Genomic DNA, 13,323 nt, shown 5'->3' with positions numbered 1-13,323 from the left:
TATCATTACTTTACCTGTTGAAGAAGATTTTACATAGCTTGTAGTACACTTCTACCTGTTGACAGTGAGTAAAAAGCACATCCTTACAGCAACTTTCTAGTCTTTACGATTGACTAAATCACTGGCTAATGACTATCTCTCTCTAAAACATCTGGTCTTTAATAGTGAAGAGTCATATCGGGCATTCATAAATCTCTCCTACAAATCCACACATTCTTCTAAAGGAAAAGAAGACAACTATCTCCTTTGTTCTTTTAAAAATGGAACTTAAGGGGCGCCTGGGTGGCTCAGTCGTTAAGCGTCTGCCTTCGGCTCAGGGCGTGATCCCGGAGTTATGGGATCTGGGATCGAGCCCCACATCAGGCTCCTCTGCTGGGAGCCTGCTTCTTCCTCTCCCACTCCCCCTGCTTGTGTTCCCTCTCTCTCTGGCTGTCTCTCTCTGTCAAATAAATAAATAAAATCTTTTTAATAAATAAATAAATAAATAAATAAATAAATACATAAATACATAAATGGAACTTAAAAACAAAAACAAAAACAACACTCCTCGTGCTACTTTTGCTGACTATGAAGCCGAATGAAATTTGGGATACAGTTTAGAGTCTTGATCTTAAGAGCACTCATGTATTTGAAAGCAGAAAGACTGAAAATCTTCTCAAGTCTAAGTACTATGACCTACTTATTAGTGAACTTGGAAATTTACTTAACTTTCAAAATCTCAGTTTATTTACCTATGAGATTAATAATAGTGATTTACAGCCTTTAAGGTTTTTGTAAAGAGTTAATGAGATAATGCCAGCCAAACACTTTTGTACAGTACTTGTTACATTAACATCCACACATACTAGCTTTTCTATCAACTTTCTTTATATATAATCCCTTACAAGAGAATAGACCTGGGGACTTTATAAGTTACCCCTGCCTGCAAACTCCCCCATGAAACCACCTTCTCAAAAAACGTGAGACTGAAAGTTGTTTCTGACAACATACATAAACTAGCACTAATAGCTCAAAGAATAATCTATCATGTTCTGCGAGTTTGGTACCTTGCTCTGATGGTTAATATTATGTGTCAACTTCACTATGCCACAGAACTTAGTTATTTACTGACATGCCTATCTACATGTTACTGTGAATATATCTTTGATGAGATTAACATTTACACCAGTAGACTTTGAATAAAACAGACTGTCCTCCATAACATGGATGGGCCCCATCAAGTCAACTGACGGCCTTCAGAGAAAAAAGATGAAGGTCCCCCAAGTAAGAGGGAATTTTGTCTTCAGACTCAAGATACAACATCGATTCTTCCCATGGTCTCCAGCCTACCACCCTACCCTGCAGATTTTAGGCTTCCTAGCCTCCACAATCACATAAACCAATTTCTTACAATAAAATCATCTTAATTTTAGTATCTCTCTCCCTGTATAACACACACACACCCAACTGGTTTCTCTTTCTTTGGAAAACTCTTATATACCTGCAAACTCTGAGAAGTTGGTTAATAGCTTTATTATTAACAAAAAACAAGCAATTAAGATTACTACTAATAGGTTAAGAAATCTTAAAAGGAAGGGAACAAAGGCAAACTGACCACAGAAGAAATAAAGAACAGGATAAAATTCTACACTGACAAAGGCAAGTTAATAATGGACAGGGTTCCAAAATTCTTAAAAAGACTGAGTATCAGAAATTTTATCTGATTTAATTGAAAGAGTCACTGGCTCCATATGGCCAACTTTTATCTCCCATTTCTCCCCAAATCCCATTAAAATGAGAATAAAGGAATAACAGGTAAAAGCTCATAATAAAGAATAAGCAGAAGTCCAAAAACAGATGAAACATTGCAACACACTTCTGAAAGATGAAAAGAAAACTAAACAGAAGAGATTAATGATACAGCATGAAAAAGTTACAGCCTAGAGCCAAAAGGAGCTGCAATTTAAGAAGGAACAATCCTACCCAGCAAAGGGCATTGGTAGTGACTTGGCTAGAAACAAAGAATTAACTTAAGGACTAACATGCTGAGTGGTCAACCTCGTCTTTTCTCCTGACTCTACAGCCAAGCACTGAACTCCAAGCAAGAAAACCTTTTCTTAATCCTAAACTGAAACTGAATGAACAAGCTGCAGAGACTAAGACTTAACACCTAATGATAAAGCGCCTCTCATGCTGGTATTCAGAGGTTCCCCAAAATAACTGCAGGCTGTTTAGCTAATATTCACTTATCCTACAGCAAACCCGACATAAATTTCCAATTCTCCCAGTTTAAACATCAAAAACAACCAAAAATAGACATTTGGGAAAAGCTTGCAACACAATGAGAAAGATAAAAATATACAAATACAGAAACCAATTCAGACTATAAAGAGACTCTTACTATATCCCTGTAACAACAGAATACTATTTTAAAAATGGTATGAATAGGGGCTGCTGGCTGGCTCAGGACATACGGCCTGCAACTCTTGATCTTAGGGTTGAGTTCAAGCCCCACACTGGGTATAGAGCTTACTTAATAAAAAATAAATAAAAAGTGAAAAATAAAATTCTTTTAAAAAATGGTACGAATGAACACAAGAGTTCTCAGAAACAGTAATATAATTGTCAAAATTAAATCTTCAAAGAGACAGAAAATATGGCAGTGAACTTTAAAAAGACAAAAGATGGTAAAGATGCAAGTGATTAAAAAACAAAACAAAACAACAACCCATGGGCTCTAGAAAGGGCAAAATCTGTCTACTAGCAGTTGCAGAAAAAACAGAAGAAAATTTCACAGAGATGAAGGCATCACTCTTCAAAGTGAAAAAGCCCACCAAGTACCCCACAAAATGACATACTAAACACCAAAAGACAAAGAAAAGATCCTAAAGCAGAGGTGCAGGATGGCCACCTAACAAAGCAGAAGTCTCACCAAGAAATCAGACAACCCATCCACAATACCAGATGCTAGAAGGCTAAGAAGCGATGTCGTAAAACTTTATGGTGATATTCAACTTTGTTTTCTCTATAAAAGCAAACCGTTAGTGAAATATGATGTTACCAGAAAGTTACTAAGGATGTCATTAAGAGGGCACAGATAAAGAAAATGAAATACAGGAAAACAATAGCTCTCTACTCCAGGAGCACAGTGAAGCTCAGGGATGAAAGATATTCAACAGGCCTAGAGAATGACAAACCCAGACGAGAACAAGACAGTGACAAAGGGCCCTGTGAGGCAGACCTTCAGAAAAATGGTAGCTTCAACAGAACCAAATGTCCAAGACCCTGAATAAAGAAGCCTGTTATAACAGCATAGATATGCAAGTTAAATTTTAAAAAAAAGATTCAGTCAGCAATCCAAATAATAAAAACTGTTCTAGTCCTGATCCAAGGTTTGTATTTTGTTTTTAAGTGAAATAAGCAATGGGCTACAGAAATAAAAATGAAATAAATTTTAAGTAACAGATAAAAGAAGAAACTAAAAGACATTAATTAGGGATATAGCGATGAAGACATGATTTCAGATTTTGTGGGGTTTTTTTTTAATTTTATTTATTTGACAGTGAGCGAGAGAGAGCAAAAACGGGGCAGAGGGGCAGGGGGAGAGACAGAAGCAGACTCCCTGCTGAGCAGGGAGCCCACCCAGGACCCTGAGATCATGACCAGAGCCAAAGGCAGACGCTTAACCAACTGAATCACCCACGCATCCCATGATTTCAGATTTTAAATTAAAAAGACAGAAAATTTATATTCAGTCAATGCAAAGTAAAATTAAAACATACTTGGCGTTATAGTACATCAAGCTAAGCAAAGCAAAAATCAATTGTAAAAAAAGTGTAAATCTCATATCCCCAGGAAACTATTACTCTATTTTGGGGGAACCCTAAGTTCTTCCTTTTAGCCAATCACACTGTATCTCTCTCTAACTTCTACATAATGGATCTAGCTCTTTCCCATTACCCATTAAAAGGTAAAATCTCTCGCCAATGTGACAAATGAAATTCAAGGATCTCTGGCTGCTACTGTATCCTACTCTTCCCACCTTCCTGGATTTTCTCTCCTCCATTAAGTTACATCTCTAATTCTACAAACTTTTGCCTATCTTTCCTGTTTGTTCTCTTCTAAACATACCAACTTTCACCAAAACCCTTCTAAGTAGAACTCAAATGATATTTAATATTAATAATCAATTGTAAGAAATTAAGTTTTATTCTTAAAGGCTATGCATCTTCTTACAAGGCTGATCAGTTACTCTAACAATCAACGGCATACACTTAGTCTTAACATATTACATCTCATTTGTATAACTATTTCACTTACATGTAGTAAGTTTGTATTTTCTTGTTCAAAGGCAATTCTCAAAAAGAAAATCAACCACACAAGAGGTTCACTGATTATGACTTCTTGTAATGGCACAAGAAGTTAAAAAAAAACAGAAACAAAAACAAAAACCCTACCATTCACAATAATAAACAAAAACAGTGAAAAAGAACCCCAGTGCCAATATGGAAGGAATTTATATGTGTGCTTGGATCCACGTGTCTAAATAATTTGCACAAAGAGTTTGTCACCCCCACATATAAAGTATGGACAAGAATAATTAAAATCTGAAAACAGGACTTTATTGGACCAAAGGTCCACTGTTTACTTCAACGTACTGATTGGAAATTTGTCCAAGAGAAGCATGAAGCCATAAAAACTTGTAAACACCTTTTAAACAAATCTCAGTAATGCACTTTGACACCAATAATTTTTTCAGGACAAGTACAACACCATTTTTCTAATATTACACAGATGAATTCTGCCTCTAATGATGAAGAAGCCCCAACTACAGAGCTATGACGGCAAGTTAAAACGTGTGTGCCAAGAAAAGGACTAAATCACACTACTGCTAAGAGGCTTATAAAACCAGTCTTAACAAGTATTACAACACTTTGGTGACACAAAAGCAGTATAAGCTAACTTTCTTATTAAACAAAACTGCTTGATGTCATATATTATCAATGTCATTCATGACAGGAAAGCAACTATCACGTATACATGCTAGCAGAAATTTTCCTTTACAGTTGAAAAAAATACTTAAGTACACAATGTGAATCAACTGTTCGCAAATAGGCAAGATACTTGTAAGAATTTAATGACTTTTTGAGTGGTTTAGTCTCCAAACACCATGCTACAGGAGGGGCTTTTTTTCTAATTTAGTGAATGAAGATTTTGTAAGCCATGATGTAGCCTGGAAAGAACACCTTGATATTACTGAAGGGTGCAGTAGCTATGAGTGCTATTTGAATGAAAGGCTACTCTGAATACCCATATATCTACAATGTATCTGTCTTCCTGGTCCTAAGAAAATAAATCTAATTATAGCCACTGAACTTTTCAATATACCATGTACAGAAATAGTTAAAAACAAGATTTGCTTCACATTTATGAATCCTAGCCACCCACGTAAAAGGGGAACATCTTTGTAAAATAATAAAATATTTCTTCATGACACTCTATACCACCAGTTTTTCAAAAAAACATTTCAATGATTTTACATATATCCTTCAAATGTTTATATAAATCATATATTTGGCATCTTGAACCTATTACTTGGGTAAATATTTTAATTTTAAGGATAACAGGAGTTTTAAAGAATACCAGTAACTGGCTTGATCATCAAGACCAAACATTTCCCCAATACTTAATGATTTTTCTTACCAGAGTTTAAAAAAAAAAAATGTTTACTAGGTAAATCTAAAAACCGTATATAAATATGGCAATAAGTACATAAGGAAATACTTTAGAGTCAAAAGCATTAAAAAAGGGGGGGGGGTGTGAGAAATCTACTGGTTATCTCACAAAATGAAACAATTAGCATCCTAACTTTTTTGCCTTGAACAGAGCCCTAAAAGTAATCTTCCATGTTTCTTTCCTATTTTAGTAAATTTTAAAGCTATTTCTGGAGACAACTGAAATATATGCGAGCTACTCAACTATGTCAACAAAAACTGGTCTTTAACAACTGCAGCAAATCAACTTGGTTCAGCATATAGCAGAGAACAAGACATAGCAGTTACTTTGTTTGCTAGTTTTAGCACTATGTAAACCAAGGTTACAAAATAACCGTGATCTATAGCTTTCACTGACATGAGGAATACTGCCAGAATCATTTCCCTGCTAAAGGTCAGTCAAGACAATTAGTAAAAACCTATGGACTCACAAACGAAACATCTGGGTAAAAACTATGTCCTTTTTGCTTTTTAACAAAAAGCTGAGGTAGTATGTAAATAGCTAAAACTTACAAAAGTTGTCCATACAAGGTTTTCACTAAATAGTTTAAAATTTCTTCTTCCCAACTTTCTCTTCAATCTAAAATTATGTCAAAACAATTTTTTTATATTGAAATGATTTCCATTATGCTATTAGAAAATATCATTAGATATTTTCATTAGAAAATATACAGGTCTTTTACTCAACCAAATATCCTAAAGGCCAAAGGGAACTTTGAAGAAATCAAGATAAATGCCCTACCTGGTGGCAAAGAAATCTCAAGAATCCTAGACAGAAGAGCTTTATTATTTAAAATTTCCTCCACAAATTCCCTACATATCTTAAAAACACATATACTACATACATGTTAATACAAACAATTCTGCTTCAGAACCAAAACAAATTGTAGCAATTTAAAATAAAAAATGTTAGAAAATAATACACAAGTTCTTAAATAAAAATAATAGAATCACAAAGTATTAATCACACCTCAAAGAAATTAATTCAATTAAGATGTTCTAAGTCTTCATATAACAAAAGTAATGTTCACCAAACTGAAGAGACTTTTTACATCAATAAAACTTTTCATATCAACAGAAATATTTTTTTTTTAAAAGGGGGACAGCAAGTAGGAATACCAGTAGTATTACTAAAGAGCTGAAATTTTATAAATAAAGAAGTCTAACAAGATGACACATTTGCCAATTTCAGACCTAGCATAACATCCTTAGGAGGAACTATATTTCCAGTAACAAGCACATAAGTATTCAATAAATGTTTTTCCTGAATTTGGACTGAACCCTGAAACTGTGTATACAACCAAGAACTGTCAAAAGCACTTGACAATAAAGATAATTAGGTATACTGTACTGACACAGAACCAAAGTAAAAAACTTGAACAATGCATACATAAAACAAAATTTTAAAAGCTTTGTAACATTTAGAATACAACAAAAACAATGTAAACCTACGCAGTAACACAACACAATGTATATAATTCAGAGATACACCATTAGCAAGCAATTCAAAAGATCTCAGCATTAAAGAGTAGTCAAAATGAAAAGACTCCTAGTAGTCAAAGTGTGGAGGTCTTCAAGCAGAGTAATCTGATAAATTTATGGATGAATAGCAGGCCAGCCTAATTCAAACTTTAAATATTAAAATATTAGGGAGAAAATATTTAAAAAAAAACAAAAACTATACTGAAAAACTGTAGTGTAGAAGTCTAGAGTCATTGAAAGACAACACCACATAAACCTGTGAACTACTCTAGGGAACGGTGAGGGGAAGCCTATCTCCATTTGAAGCTGATTTTCCCTTATTTAGTTTTAGCTTAAGGAATAGCTAATTGCCCCAAAATTTGTTGTAAAAAAACCCTACATATTCTTCCACATATTAATAGATCTCTGAAGTAATTTCTTATTAAGAATTAGTTTAGCCTTACAGGAAGTTACTATCCTCAATCTTTCAGTTACTTCAACTACAGAATCTAGAGCAGTGTTATCCAATAGAAATATAATGCAAACCACATACATAATTTTAAATTTTCAAGTAGCCACTTTTTTAAAAAGGTGAAATTAATTTTAATCATATATTTTACTTAACCAAAGGTATCTAAAATATTAAATGTAATCAACATTAAAAAAACTCTGGTAAAATAAGTTTTGTATCTTTTTTCATACTAAGTCTTTAAAATCAAATGTACACTTTACAGTACATCTCGATTAAGATTGGATTCCTCTCAAGTGATTAATAGTTACATGTGGCTAGTGATTACTAAGTTGGACAGCACGGGTCTAGAGTTCCTTCTCTGGTTTTAAGATACATGTACAAAAATATCTGAAATGGAAGCACACAATACATTAAATTTGAAGGGCTGGGAGGGGCACTGAAAAAGGTCAATTCAGCCGTTCCCCCTTGACTCCAGCATGCCTAGGGTGATATAATGTCCCAATTTGCTAGGAAATCCCTATATACTAGGGAGAGTCCCAATTTATACTTTTTGTCATGATGTAACTATTAACATCACCCCTGTAATTCTCAAAAGGTATCCCCCTTTGGATAATAAATTATATGGCCATTGGTCATCCTATCTACATCCATAATATCCTCAAAGATAATTCCACATTCCTTGGAAGAAAATTTAAAGTCTAATTCTGATGTCTAGAAAAGAAGCTCTAAATTCAAATTAAAGAATCCTAAATCCACTACCCTCACCAAAAAAGAGAAAAAGAAAAAAAAAAAGATGCTGCTGAAAATTTTTTATTTTAAATTGCAGACTAAAAAAAAAAAAAAGAAAAAAGAAAAAAAAAAAAGTAAGAATTACCTGTTGAACAAGGCATCTGGAAATTGGGATCATTGCTATCCAAAACAGGCAAACAGAACTGGTTACTTGCAGATCCTAGCATAGGATCCTTATCGCTGAGCATGTTCTTCAGCGAGTCCTCTAAGACATTTTGACTTGTACTAAAATCCTCACAGACTTCATTCTCCAGGTTGGATCCTAGAAATAGGGCATCATCTAAGTGTTCAGTAGGAATTAAATGATTAAATGTATCAACTATATCCATGAAGACTTCTGTGTGTCTTTCAGCCCTATAGAAAGACAAAAAAAATACCATAAGAAATAAAGCTATCAATTGATAATCACCTAAAACCAAATTATTTTAATAGTTTTGAGTCTAAGAACACACTTAGGTATTTCTGAATTGTTTTTAAAAAATCCTCACTGTTTTTAGAATAAACATTTGGACATGTAGAACGAATCTTTACTAAATGTTTCTTTATCACACATGTAGAATATCATTTTACCAGAAATCTTATTAAATGTTTACTCAATTCATTATTTTGAGGGGGGAGGAACCTATGTATATAATCCACTAATTTGACACAGTTGAAAGAATGACATGGCTTAAACCACAAAAACCATATGTTTTTAACAATAATCTTTTCATAAATTAAGAATGACACTGCTTTTACAATAAATCCATATAAAAGAGCCAAAATCAAATTCTTTAAATTATTGTCCCATACCTATTAAAACTGTAAAATAGCCTTGTTTTATTTACAGAGCGTTTAAATTATTTAAAGAAAGGTAATATAGAGAGAAAAGGTTGTTTGTAGGGGTAGGAGGGAAAAGTGGAAAGAAACTATCAATTAAACCCAACAAATCAAAACTCAAAAAACTACACACATGCAGGCAGAGACGTGAACATACACGCATTTTAGTGGGGGGGGGGGGGACTCCTTTTAGTATAAAATGAAATAAATGACAAGAAAACAACATATCAGAAATTAAAATTTATTTTAGCGAGTTATGGAGGTTTATACAGATGTCAAGCTAGTTGCCTACTGATAACTAGGTACTGCTCAGAAAGGCCATCTAATGCCCTAAAAGAGCCTCGATTAATTAAAAGTGAATTATTTTCAATACTGGTTTCAGAAAAAACTGAACCAATGTATTCTGGAAGGGGAGGCATCAACAAAATCATCTAATCATACTCAGCTAGAATCGACTGAGAACATCTTGGGTTCCAAAATTCCAAGGATTTTTAGATTGGCTCCAAATCTACCAAAATTTCCTCAAATTGTCCTTGATTCTTTCCCCTATAAAAAATGATGAAAGAAGGGGAAGTCCAAAGACATTCAACAATTTACTGATAATATGTTATACGCTGCTAACCATTTTCCTTATATTTAACCCATTTATTTCCAATAGGCTCTATACAGAAAATACATGTAAATAATTTGTTTTATAAAACAAAATTCATTTAAACAATTTAAATGTCTTCCCCCAAAACCAAAAAACAGCCAAGATTCAATCCCAGGTTCCAAGGCTCCATAGCCCATAGCCATACCTCTTTCTCTTTCACAGTGAGCTACAGAGCTAGAAATTGACTAGATTTGACTCATTAAAGGCTCTTCTTTAAAAATAATTTTCCATAATTTTCCAATAAGTCAGTGGTTGCTTGGGTCATTGGATAACAGAAGGCTAGACTGCAAGGGGACAGAAAGATACTTTGGGAGATGATGAATATCCTAAATCATGAATGTATAAATCCACTGAAATTCATCAACCTGTTCATTTTAAGTGGAAAGTTTATTGTAACTCAATTTAAAATCCTAAAAAAAAGGAAAGAAAATTTCCTCATTCTCACAAAAGTTAATGCCCTTCTAAAAAGAAGGATTTTAGTATCTCTTCTCAAATTTTGCAATTTACTTATATTAAAATATTGATAAAACACCAAAATAAAATGTTAACTTTGATTGATTTGCTGGTTATTTTACATGCATTCTCTAACTATAACATTAAAAGAAAATTATAGCTCACAATGTTGATGAAAAGTTTTAATTCCCTAATGTTACCTGATTCTCAGTAACTAAGGTTCAATTATCATAACATCACCAATACTTCCACTAATATGTTTTTAAGTTCCAAAAAAGTTTTTAGTATAATAAATGTCTGGTATTAAAAATAATTCACAAAAATGTTACTAGATGTTTACACAATCAAGTAGCTAGAACTACAGACAAATTAGTTTATCTGAATGTGCTAGAATCCAAGACTACCTCCTCTTCAAGGTTGTATAACAATTAGTAATCTTTTTTTCTCAAATGAATCAAAAAGAAAAAAAGGGCAAATACAGTTCTAAAAGCAAATAGTTAACTTTCTTTCTTAAAAAAAAAAGTATGCTGAATCTACTAAAAATGCACTCATTCCCATAGCAACACGAGTCTGGTAAATTGTACAAACTTCACCTGAAGTCAGTCTTTCTGTTACTACTGTCTGTGTTCTTTCAAGTGATGGAGACATTCACAATATTCAGAAATTATGATCACACAGCTCAAAATCACAAAGCTATAGGGAAGACCAGCCCATTCTAAATAGTGACCTAAATAAGCAATATATTTTTTTCAATAACACTGCTATTAGTGAACCATCCCAAAACTCCTTTATAAAAATTACCTTAAGGGCCTGTGACATACTTTTTAATCTCAATGGTAAATAATATTTAGTCTTTCAAGACCAATTAAAAGAAAAAAAAGTAAAACATATTGTAAATAAAATGAGTGAACCAAACTTTCCAGTACAGGTATTTGGCCAAAACCGGTGTATGACTTACGAAGTGTGTTTTATCTGGATTTAAATAACCACATCAGGGAAAAAGCTTCCATGGTCAAATGTTGAGAAGGACTGGCATAACAAAGTTATATTTCTTTAATAGTACCTTTAATTCATTCAAAAAACATTTGCTAATAAGCAGCTACCATTGAGACATCTTTAATATGCCAATACAGAATAGGGTATAAAGCATCCCAAACTTAAGGGTCAAAGAAGACAATTTCTACATGGCACGTCGCAAGACCAGTTTTCTTGTAAAATTGTTATAGATTAGTAAGACTGACTTTTCATAAGCAGTTGCAACTGGCTCTGGGGACAACTCCAAAGAATTCCAAAAATGATAGTATATAGTCATCCCATAAGACTATCTTGAAAGTAACGTTTAATGGAAGTATAAAGTAATTTATTTTAAAAAATCAGTTTCAAGTGTTCAGTATCAAAAATAAAACAATAACATTTTCCATGCTGAACTGGAAAATAAACAAGCTGATTGCAGGAATATTAACTCACTTAACATGAACATACTAATCTAAACGCAGAGTGGTAAACTGGGTTGGATCATGGAACAAAAAAAGGACAGTAGAGAAAAACTAGTAAAATCAAAATAAAGTCTGGAAGTTAGTTAATAGCAAGGTACCAATTTTAATCTCCAGTTCTGATTAAGGCACTAGCATTATGTGAGATGTAACAATGAGGAAATTGGGATAAGGATATATAGGCACTCTATACGATGTCAGCAACTTTTCTATAAATCTAAAATTATTCCAAAATAAATATTTGTTAAAACACTTATCTAAAATTAGAGAAGGGGCAGGTGACTGGCTCAACTGGAAGAGCACGTGACTCGATTACAGACATGAGTTCGAGCCCAAAGTTGGGTGCAGAGATTACTTAAATAAACTTTTAAAAAATGATACTGTTTAAAAGTGTATTTAAAAAATAATAATAACATAGAATTAGGGGAGATACCTAGTAATGTGGATAAACAATCAGATCTAATTAAGAAAAAAAATTAAGAGTTGATTCAGTATCTGTTAATTAAACAGTCTGCTTGAGTTAAACAAATTCCTATTTCTTACAATGAAATTATACTTAAATGCTTCCTTATATTTGGCATTATAAATTTAATAATTAAAACGGGAAACTGGCTTGCTCAGTCAGTGGGGCATCCAACTCTTGATCTCAGGGTTGTGAGTTCGAGCCCCATGCTGAGTGTAGAGATATTACTCAAAAATAAAATCTTCAAGGGGTGTCTGAGTGGCTCAGTCAGCTAAGTGTCCAACTCTTGATTTCAGCTCAGGTCATGACCTCAAGGTTGTGAAATCAAGGCCGCATCGGGCTCCACACTGAGTGGAGCCTGTTGGAGATTCTCTCTGACCCTTTCCCTAGGACCCTCCCCCACTCTAGTAAAAAAAAAAAAAATAATAATAATAATAATAATAATCTTCAAAAAGATAAAGAAAAATAAAACATAACAAGCATACCTAGAGTGTATGCTAAGTGACTAATGATACGTATATATCCAATCAAATCGATACTAATAATTTGGGAATATATATGCTAAAATCAGAAATTTTTTCTCAGTTCACAGTCACATCTCATGTTTACAGACCATAAAATATATCCAGCTAAGTCAGAGAACTGGATAATCCACTTAATTAGTTATCATAGGTACCAGTGAAACAAACACCATTCTCAAAATTTAAGGAACTCACAATATAAGAGTATAAACATATAAACAAAATACAACATGTAAGCATCACAACGAAATATAAAGTTTCATGTTGGAGGACTGCAAACATCATCACAGAAGAAAGTGAAACTTACAAGGCCAAGAAAATCTAAGCAGCTGGATCCTCAAGATCCAAAGGATACTCCAAGCAAAAGGAATAGCATGTGCTAATTATGAACAACAGAGTTTGGTCCTAATAGACCATTTAGAAAGACTCAGAATACAATTAAAAAAT

General features: G+C 33.3%; 1 protein-coding gene across 4 annotated transcripts in view; it reads right to left on the bottom strand.

Annotated features, from left to right (window-relative positions):
• Positions 1 to 13,323, bottom strand: part of PHF3 (PHD finger protein 3) — an 84,551-nt gene that overhangs the window by 65,147 nt on the left and 6,081 nt on the right. For 3 of the 4 annotated variants that reach the window (XM_026507140.4, XM_026507141.4, XM_026507142.4), the window contains one exon: positions 8,561 to 8,829. The exons of the other annotated variant lie outside the window; for it this stretch is intronic. In XM_026507140.4, the coding sequence (XP_026362925.1) occupies positions 8,561 to 8,829 (269 nt within the window). The remainder of the gene's footprint in view (positions 1 to 8,560; positions 8,830 to 13,323) is intronic. 4 annotated transcript variants of the gene reach the window in all.

Source organism: Ursus arctos, unplaced genomic scaffold (assembly GCF_023065955.2).
Source record: "Ursus arctos isolate Adak ecotype North America unplaced genomic scaffold, UrsArc2.0 scaffold_29, whole genome shotgun sequence".
Lineage (NCBI taxonomy): Eukaryota > Metazoa > Chordata > Mammalia > Carnivora > Ursidae > Ursus > Ursus arctos.
The sequence above is the reverse complement of the archived record's forward strand: the minus strand, read 5'-3'. Positions and strand labels throughout refer to the sequence as shown.